At 32.7% G+C, this 11,399-nt stretch overlaps 1 protein-coding gene across 1 annotated transcript in view; it reads right to left on the bottom strand.

Annotated features, from left to right (window-relative positions):
* LOC117113446 (hyalin-like) overlaps positions 1-11,399 on the bottom strand; it is an 87,979-nt gene that overhangs the window by 29,126 nt on the left and 47,454 nt on the right. The window contains exon 4 of the mRNA XM_033256781.1: positions 1,488-1,629. Coding sequence (XP_033112672.1) covers positions 1,488-1,629 — 142 coding nt within the window. The remainder of the gene's footprint in view (positions 1-1,487; positions 1,630-11,399) is intronic.

Below are 11,399 nucleotides of genomic sequence, written 5' to 3'. Positions count from 1 at the left end.
AATATAAATATATATATATATATATACAAATAAATATAAAAATATATAAATAAATACAGTATATATAAAATAATATATATATATATAAATATATAAATAAATACAGTGTATATATATATAAATATATCTGTATGTATGTATCTGTGTATCTGTATTTTAACAACATCTATCAGCGCTGCATACTTTCGGATCTACGATTCGAAAAAGTAACCAAGTTCAAAAGTGTATGTACTGCGCATGACTGGAGTACACAGGCAAAGCTCCGCGGTGTGTTATTGCATCTACTAGGCCAAAGAATATAGGCTAAGCCTACGTGTTTGCAAAACTGGATAACCTAAAAAAATAAATTTTTAAAATCTATGGCTCGCATGGCTCGCTGTCTCTAATGACTCGCTGTCTCTCATGACTCGTGCATTGGCTTGCATGACTCGCTGGCTCGCACTTTGGCACTAATCTATTGATTTACAGATGCTCCCACGTATGTATAAGCCTTTTGTTTACATTAAGGCCAAAATATTGCACTGTTGTGAGTCGAATCCAACCGAAAAGAAAACATCTAGTTAAACACAACCAGCAAATTTAAGTAGAAAGAGTTATTATAGTCGAGTGCCTTAACGTAAAGCTATGGAAGAATCGTTACACAGATGACAAAACTTGACAAAATTTTTGATAAAAGTATTTCATTCTTATTTGCTTATTTGTGACAAAAGAATGACCATATGGATTCTAAACCTGTTTGTACAAGTAGGCCTTGTACTACAATAGTCAAAAATACCAAAATATTAAAAACCATAATTTTTTTCAAAAAATTCAATTTTTTACACCAAAAATTAAATTCTTTACACCAAAAATTCATTTTTTTACATCAAAAAATTTAATTTTCTTTTTGGCCCCAGAAATTTTTAAAATTATATGCCCATACTAATATCTGTACCAAATTTGGCACTTTTGTCATTCAGGTATTATTCAATTATTAATCTATGCACAAGGTTAAAATATAGATTGTTACAAAAGCAACGCAGGTGAGAAAGGGAACAATGCGAGTTGTGCTCTGCGGAGCTGAGATACTGTGAATAGTTTTCCTGTATGAATAGAGAAGAAAAGCACCCAGTAGAAGTTGTTGTACTATTATAGTATTTATTAAAATATCAGCGTCATTACACCAGGACCTTTCGCATATATGGCGAACTTCATAACCACTTGACCACGAAGGCGTTGTGGTGAGCCAAGCGCCGATAGAATCTGAATTCCTTTTATCGGTTCCGACGTCACAATGCTAATATAACATTATTATCGCATGTGACTAGACTACTAATGATTCATAAGATATGCCGTTTTCTGTGCATAATTTTCATCTTGCTGGAACATGAATGACATACTTATATTATTATATGTAAGTGATTTTAAGGCATAAGGGAAAAACCCAGAAAACAACAAGCGGAATAATGAAATGAATAGTAATCCTCAAATAGATCATACAAATTTACCTTGACATGGACCAAGAATCTCAATTCTTAGAGCGGGATCTACATTCCAAGTGACTGGACTGATGCGGATAAATTGAGCGTCAATAGCAGATTTGAACATTTGAGTCACCTCTGTGTTTTGATCCGTGTTTCCACTAAAAATCTACAGAAAATATACATTTTAGATACTACTTTATCTATTTTGGATTATATTAGATTTATTTCATGCACATCACTTTCATGAGCATAATCCTATTTATTGTTTTATTTCTATATTTAAATACAAACATAATATTTAAATAATAAAATCACAATAAAGTACCGAACTGGCAAAGTTATTTCCATTGTGGTCTAAAATATTAAATATTAAATACAGAAAAAGAAACAATCAAACGAAAACAAACCAAACGATATAAATCTAACATTTATACAATACAATGAATTCAAATACTATACATCATGTAATGTTAACAATTCATTATTATATTTTTTTACATTTCTTTTTAAATAATTAAATTGAGGGTGGACTTTGAATTAAAATAGGAAGTGAATTTTATAGAGTACCACAGTTGTGTCGTCATAACGCCAGGTAGCGCCCTCTGTTGTCAACAACACATTGGTTACCGTTCATTACGCCTGAATGCCTGTAGGCTTTCTGGAATAGGCATCTTAAAATCAAATATTTTACCATCACAATATACTAAAAACACAATGATATTAGTTATCGAACACACATTTAATCATCAATTAAAATCTACAAAGAAAAACTAAGATGCAACAGCTTAATAATTACGTTAGAAATTGGGATCAATGTTTGTCAGTGGAGAAAATGGCGTCCTACTGAACACATTTTGCAACGATAGCAATGGAGTAGTATCACGTGGTATCATGATGTAACACTGTAGTACTCCATATTTAGATGGCTGTAATTTGATAGATGCACCTGTTGTGAGTCCTATAAATAACTGGTATTTGGAGTGAAAGACTGTTCCTTGAAAATCTTGTATTGTGATTGTGTGTGTTAACTGTATTTAGGTAAGTTGGAGCAATTCAATTTATGATTTTGTAAATGTTATTAGCTTTCCTTTCTTGAAGATTGATTGGTAGCCAATTGAGTTTAGTAAATTTATTTGTGCCTACACGAGCACATGGTTCAAAGTTCAACGTTTGAAGTCTATTTGGTAATAAATTCATTTACACAGGAGTACCTGATATACAACACCCATAATCGAAATGATAATGATAATGATGATTATTAGGGAAGAGAAAATCAGCTTAATAGCATTAGGGGTAAGAACATTTTTTTCCTATATACAGAAATTTAAGTTTACAATTTATTTTGCTAATTGCTTTCATTCCAGTAGCAGAATTCGAGAGTTTGGTCAAGGTCAAGATCACGATACTTGATTGATAATTTCGCCTTTATTGTATAAAATTGCTGTTACAAGTTCTTTTTTTTCATTTCAGACTATTTTTTTTCACATTTTATTAGAACCAAAATATACAATTATTTGGTCTAAGGCAGAGGTGGGCATAAAAATCGGTCGGAGGGCCAAAGTGAATTTTTGATTTAACACAGAGGGCCACACCCAAACTTTGATGTTTCCAGTGAGCTTCCAAAACTTCCGAGCACTGCTTTTACATCACTTTATTCTCAGTTCTAATGTTACTTTTTACATATGATTGGTGTCGGGCCGTAAAAAACAAGGGGTTTTCTAGCCAATTTTGATTGGCGGGCCGCAAACATAGGGTATTTAATTCACTGTTGCGGGCTGCAACAGTTGCCCGCAGGCCACAGTTACCCACCTGTGGTCTGAGCGATAAATTATTATCTATTAACCATTGATTTACAGATTGAGTCTTTGCTTAATTTAGTTTCAATAATTAACATCACTATTCGACTATAATAGAGCGGCACTAACAGCATATAACAATTCACAAACAACGGCTGATTCTATGTCGTTAACATGTTTCATTATTTTGCATTTGTTGATCTAAAATACAAGTTGCAAGACTAAAAATTTCATTGATATCGTTGATGCCCTCGAAATGGTTGTAGGTAAAAATGGCCCCGGTAAAAATGGCCCCAATGAAAAAATTCAGTAATGGAAATGATATATTTTTTCAAATCTTCAAATATTTAAATACTGTAATAAGCAAGAATTGAATCAATAAATAAAAAATGGCCCTCAATTATAAAATAAAAAAAATAAAAAAATTTTAAATGCTGTAAAATACCTTGTAGCAAAAAATTGAATTAATAAATCAACATAAACCATATGCATATTTGAGAACTAAAATAACTTAATTTTTAGCTCCTATGAGTAGCTCTAGGAGTACCCTGCTGATTGACTAATTAATAGATCTTTTTTGTATGGGTGGCTGTTAGGTCCAAGTATTTAATTATTATTATCTGATATTATTACTATAATAATGGTATTACTAAATCCCACAAACCTCCCAAAACACACTGTAGAAAACCAAACAATTCAATTGTGATTCACTCACTTGGTATATCAATAAGAAAATTAAATATTCATAAGAACCTATTTTTGGCTAAAATGTTGATTTTTTTTGGTGAAAAAATACTTGCAAATACACCACAAACCTCTAAACACTGCGAACCCCATCCAAACCCTTTAACTATGATTGTAGAACTCTCTTTTTCTTAAAAAATAATAATAATTTGATGTTCATATCAACCGATTGTTTGTGGGGTTTACCAATACCCGGATTGAATTTCTGGAAAATTGTGATTCCGCTTCCGTGAAATTGGCCACAAATTTATTTATTATTTTATTTATTTATTCAAGACTCAACAGTGTTTCAAAAACACCAATAACAGAGTCGCCATAAAAATATACAATATCATTCATAAAAATATATGATTTTTTTTAAAAAACATAAAAAGCATAAAAAAATCGTAATAATATATTAAAAACCGGTATTTAGTATAAGATTAAAAATGGAAATATTACAATTAAAAATATCAATATTAGGAAAAATTTGAACTAGATTATTATATAAAGTGCAACACGACGAAAAATACCATTAGTACAAACATTAACACGAGAGTACGGAACTTTTAACAAATGATTGGTACGAAGTCTACGCACAGGAAAATGAAAATAAAAATTTGACACAAGGTTACAATCAAACTTACAGTTCAAACATTTAAATAGAAAAATAAAATAGTTTCGTTTTCGTCTAGTCGATGGTAAAAATTTTTCGCAACTAAGTGAACTGGCAGCTGGGCCAATGAACTTCATGAATTTGTTATGAATCCGGACTATTCTAATAGAATGAGTATGAGATATTGAGTTGTAGATAACTGAACAGGAATACTGATGTTGTTCAGGACATCAGCGTTTACTTCAAGAAGACATTGATGCACCGCCGGTTCAGCATCCCTAAAGTCTGAAAAGTTGGAAACAAAATAGTTATTAAACATACTAGCTTTGGCATGAGGAGTCTCTGCTACCTCATTGGCATTATTGGTTATGGTGGAAGAAATAAATTTTAATGCTTTCTTATTTTTTAACCATGAAGATGGGTATAAGAGACAGGAATAGCATGGTATCATGATGTAACACTGTAGTACTCCATATTTAGATGGCTGTAATTTGATAGATGCACCTGTTGTGAGTCCTATAAATAACTGGTATTTGGAGTGAAAGACTGTTCCTTGAAAATCTTGTATTGTGATTGTGTGTGTTAACTGTATTTAGGTAAGTTGGAGCAATTCAATTTATGATTTTGTAAATGTTATTAGCTTTCCTTTCTTGAAGATTGATTGGTAGCCAATTGAGTTTAGTAAATTTATTTGTGCCTACACAAACACATGGTTCAAAGTTCAACGTTTGAAGTCTATTTGTAATAAATTCATTTACACAGGAGTACCTGATATACAACACCCATAATCGAAATGATAATGATAATGATGATTATTAGGGAAGAGAAAATCAGTTTAATAGCATTAGGGGTAAGAACATTTTTTTTCCTATATACAGAAATTTAAGTTTACAATTTATTTTGCTAATTGCTTCCATTCCAGTAGCAGAATTCGAGAGTTTGGTCAAGGTCAAGATACTTGATTGATAATTTCGCCTTTATTGTATAAAATTGATGTTACAAGTTCTTTTTTTTTCATTTCAGACTATTTTTTTTCACATTTTATTAGAACCAAAATATACAATTATTTGGTCTAAGGCAGAGGTGGGCATAAAAATCGATTGTTTATGCCTATGTAGACTATACCCAGTTTCTAATTCATAATACACAAAAGCTGATACAAAGACACTCCTAGCACTGCAGCAGAAACCTATTGTAGACCACCATCAAGACAGACACCTCATTGTCCACCCCTACCTTACAATAGTATAATCCACTGTTGGGTGGCTTTGGACAATGGTGGCTTTATTCCTACATTCAGCTAGAGAATAGGCCTAGGCCCTAGGCCTAACAATGACTCCGAAGGGCCTAAAAGCAGTACAGTCCTTAGCTACCTACTCTGTAGCCAGCAAGAAGCCTAGACTATGTAGGGGATAGGCGAGCCTAGGCTAGGTATATAGTATAATAGTGTATAATTCATACACTACTATTATTTTTATAAAAGTCAAGAATGGGTGAAAAGTATAAGACGAGATGACCCGAGAAAGAAATCTTATGAATACTAATTGTTGAGTGTGCTCAAATTACTTTAAAATCAATCAATTCAACAACTAACAAAAAGTCTTATGCATGATGCTATTCCTACTGTAGAACAATAACAAATTACTGAAAAGCATTGAAAAGGTCACAAGAAGTAGCAATTGGTAAATATACCTTGTGTACAGTAATATTATTAATAATTATGAGTTTTGTTTGGTTAAATATAAGCTTTACTGTTACAGTAGTAATGTTAACTGTTAATTGTTATCAATATATATATATATCGTGTTGTTTTTGATGTACAGTATTACAATATACATTTTACTAACCACTTAAAATCATTAATATTCATCAACCAGGAATAAGTAACCAATGTTTTCTAACAAATTAAGCTGCACAAAAACAGATGATAGCAGAATCTTATGACCGGTCTCTGATAAGTGATAAAGTTTTCCTTCATTAGCAGAAAGAGAAGGGCGCTACGTACGTCTGCACCAAGTATAGATAAACTTGCATTAATGAAAAGAGTATGGTAGATGTATTTCTGTCTCATTTTTGTTATGCAAGTGCTCTATCTTTGTTGCTAGTATCTTTGTTGCATGTCATCGTGAGGCATGATGATCTAGCTAGATACATCGCGAACTGTATGTACCTGGATTGTCCACAAATATCTTATGTCACATCAATTTCATTCATCTGAATCACTGCGAAAAAATAATTCCCATTTTTTAAAACTTTGAATGCTAAACAAGTAATTTTTTTTATATTGCTTTAGCTGTCAGTTCTATTTTGATTAAGATAACTTTATAATTAGTTTTTATATTTACTAATCATATACAGTACTGCTGTAGTTTCATTATTTTGTTATAGGTAACATTAAAGAAATTTAAAAAATTTAAAGATGTATCAATGAAAAAAACTTCAGTAGGCCTAACGTAGAATACTGCAATGTGTGTCAAATATTAGCACATTATTTTTTTACAGCATTCTAAATTTCTTTGATATAGTACATGTCATTCTTATTTCAGATATGGATAAGGACATGGTACATGATCATTTTTATGCGAAGTTTGTTATACACATCTGTGTGTGTGTGTGTATGTATTTGTTTATATATAAATCATATGTATATATATAGCTCTTGGTTGGACATTTAGCTCTTGGTTGGACAGTCAAATATTAGCACATTCATTTTTTACAGAATTCTGAATTTCTTTGATATAGTACATGTCATTCTTATTTCAGATATGGATAAGGACATGGTACATGATCATTTTTATGCGAAGTTCGACAGAATGTGGTCGTCAATTACAGCAGAAGCAGAAGAATAAAACAGAAGAAATGGTCCAAATGGAACCAGAAGACAATCATCAGCTATTAAGAGTATGAATAGCGGTGTTTACATGTACATTGATATGGCAGCTGTCCCTTGTTGTTGAAAAGATCATAATTGCTGTATTTGTTCATTTGAACATGATTTTAAGTTACGTTAAGTCGATTGTTATGTCCCAAATTTCACCACACAAACTTTGTGTGACTGGTCGTCGAAGGGAATTAAGGTTAATAATGGCAAATCTTGGTGATATTTCAAGGAAAAATACGTCAGAGATGCAATGGTGGCTAGGCCTTGATAAACATAGGGCCTAAGGTACTTAGCAGTATGGCCACTGTGACAAGTGAAATTATGGCACTAAATCGACAGGGAATTTTACTGATATCGAAATATTAAATGTGTTTGTAATTTATATTTTAAATATATTAACCTCAACCCTAATATATACTGTTTAATCATTGTAAATTAAGACAGTACTGTTGTGTACATCACATTGAGTGAGGTTAGAACTTTGAAATTGCTATTTATACTTTATTTCACTTGCTGGTCATTAATAAACTAACACTGAACTAAACAATAAAGAAACACATTTTTGGATTTAACTGTGACTCCTTTTTTATTCCTGGAGTGTTTGATAATTATTTACCCAGCTACAAGGCTATAATATGATTGTCGAAACTCATTTAAATTGTCAATTACGGTATATAAAACACTTTTATAACTACTCCAAACACACATTCTAGTATGGCAGCAGTTAAAACTTATTTTTTGAGGATCCTCCGAGGAGGGTGGAAAATCCAGGAGGAAAAAATAAAAATAAAATTTGTTGTGGTGAATGTAATTAAATTGATATACAGTAGTTAGGAAGAAATACTGGATACATCTTATTTTTGGAGATTTCAAGGCAGCAGCAGTCATATTAAGAATAAAGAAACAATTTTATTTTATCTAAAATTTCAATTTGTTATGGCGGCAGGTGTGCTAATTCGCCAAAAATAACATCAATCAATTCCAAATCATCATTTTGCGTAACAAGTTATAGAAAAAACTCTTGCCTAATCATGGCTAAAGGCTTACTGGTATACTGTATGTAATATACTACAAAACCTGCAGGCACTGTTCTACTCAAGGCATTCGACAGCAGCCGTGGGCCCCGGGGTAGCTTTGCTGCGTGGTGGGGCAGCAAATCTCTATCAGGTATATTAATATATTCTGGATGTATATTGATGATGTCCAGAGACCAAGCCTTTGATAATTATTAATTAATAACGCAAAGAATTTAGTATTTGGTACACATGAATAAAAATACAACAAGCAATACTTTTTAGAACGTTTGTATTACCATAATATTTTACAGTACAGTACTAGATGCAATTTCTTCAAAATATAGAATTATTTAACAAAAAGAAAAACTTCAAAGAATACCACGCAGATTAAACCGAAAATAACAAGTCAACTGTACAACAAAAAGAATGAAAATTAACTGTAATTCACGATATCGCTAAACTTATTGTGATAAACCTACCCTGCATACAACCTATCGGTCACTGGACCAGAGATCAACATACTGTTAAAAAAATAAAGTTCTTTTAAAAAAAAGTTAAAAAAAATACAAATGAAATACTATACAATATGTTTCAAACATAATAATTGTTTACTAATATAAAATTACCGCTGAGAAATCGACCTAAACAGTGATGGTATTGAAGCACGATTTCTATTTGTTTACATTAACATCCGGGTATTTTGCTCGCTGGAGCGTTCAACTTGTTTGCTCGAATGGCGTCCATGCGATTACAGAGAGCGTAGTGTTGTGGAGATAGGAGTTACCTATCTTGCGCCGCATAGCGGCGCTATACGATCTTTGCTGGTAATAGAGTAGCGTAAAATGGAGATCTTGGCCTTTATCATGCCGACAGAAAAATATTTCCAAATTCCATGGAGAGGTCGGACGAAAGAAACAATGTATTTCAGCAAGTATTTAAAAAAAACATTTTTTAATTATTTTTAAGCTTTCGCCAAAATGGCTAAAGTAGTTTTTTGTTTCGCCAATTCAAAATTGTTTTCGCCCATGGCGACTTGGCGATCGGTTAGCGTGGGATCAAAATTGGTCCCGTTGTCTTCTGTGCAATGATTAACAATGCCTTCCCCACGGAAAATATTAATAATCCTGTTTATAAACAATTCAAATATGTTGATGATCTTACATGATTGGGATTCAAGTAGCAATATGAAGCTTAACCCCAAGAAATGTTGTACTATGGACATTAGTTTTAGCAAAAGGAACTTTATTCCTTCATCTGTTGTTATCAATGATCATGTTCTGGGGGTTATACTTCATGCTAAACTTAAATGGGATTCACATGTTGAATATATTGTCAAAAAGGCTAATAGTAAATTATATATTTTAAGACCTTATCACTGTTTACATGAGCACATACTGTAGTTGCCAACTTTTCCCAAAAGAAATCTGTGAGAACTCGCGTTGCGTTAGGAACGTGCCACTGGCTAGGGATCAGGGGAGAGGCCCCGGGGGCCAGGGGGAGGGGCCAGGTTGATAAGCATTTAATGCTTGTGCAATCTTAGCATTTTTTCACTACTGATTTGATTGATCTTGGACACTAAATTAAGTCAAATGTATGTATACTTACTAAAACCAAAAAGTTATACTCATTTACATTTGACCAAAGGACAGTAGGTCTACTGTAAACTTAGAATGAGTACCCTACAGTTGCTTGGTGTAAAATATAAACATTCTTTACAGACTCACTTTAATCATTAATCATGATGTACACAGTACTTTCATGTGGGAAAACAGATAAACAAACCATGCATGGTGCATTAGTGGGTAATAAAAGCACACTGACGGTAGCGGGCGTAAAGGGCGTCGTTTGTTTACGATTCTAACGTCAAGCGTACTAGGCTTGCACATAGCATAGGGTTACTCTTTGCAACACTATAAACACACAGACAAATGGCAAATGATATATTTATTGCATATTTACTGTATATGCAATTCGTAAATCATTGTCTATTAGTTTAAAAATCTTGATCCGTGACTAACCAACCAGAGGTCGCAGGTCGACTGTCTCGGATTTTGATGAAACTCCATAAAAATGATCCACTATGTGAAAAATCAACATACACAAAAGATTTAGCCCTACTGGATATGTAGTTTCCGAGATATTGACGCCAAAAAAAAGGGGGTGTGGCTCTTCAAGATGCGCAAACACAATTTCCTCCAACTTTGGAAGCTTATAACTCGGGATTGGTAATAGCTTGGTCAAAGGTCAAACTTGGTATTCTAACTTATATTCCACCATATTACACAAATATGGCATCAGATTAACTATTATCCATTCTCTTTAAAAGTTATCTGACACTCAAAATAGCCACAACACAACTAACGACACAATTTTTTTGTGATTTTCGAGGTCACCCTGTGTCCATATGAGTGAGTGTATACATCTTAAGGCAATTTTATCTGAAGAGTGTCACACCATGTGTGTGGTACGAAACTAAATAGTAATAAAATGTCTAATCAAAGCTATTGTTGAACCTCGCTTTTTATTCATTTATATCCGCTCTGGTCTACCATTGAGCACTCTGCTTGTAATAATTGCGATAGTTTACTTCAGTTATATATATATATATATATATATATATATATATACACCACATTTAGACGATAGCAAAGATTTCTGGCTCAAATGTTGTTAGCAGTTGCTGACCCACGAAAGGAGATAATGATGTAAACCCGACGTGTTTGATACAAAACGTGTATATGACCGGGAAACAACGTCGCTCATCCTCAAAAAGTAAATAAGCAAAACAGGTCGATTAAAACGTTATTTAGGCCAACTTTCCAGAGGTCTATGAATAGTTGCTGACCAAGGAAAGAGATATGAATTACTAAACCTGACGTGTTTGATAACTGTCCTAGTCTACGA

The sequence above is a fragment of the Anneissia japonica genome, unplaced genomic scaffold (assembly GCF_011630105.1).
Source record: "Anneissia japonica isolate Jap-2015-1 unplaced genomic scaffold, ASM1163010v1 scaffold493_len2256704_cov171, whole genome shotgun sequence".
Classification (NCBI taxonomy): Eukaryota; Metazoa; Echinodermata; class Crinoidea; order Comatulida; family Comatulidae; genus Anneissia; species Anneissia japonica.
The sequence above is the reverse complement of the archived record's forward strand: the minus strand, read 5'-3'. Positions and strand labels throughout refer to the sequence as shown.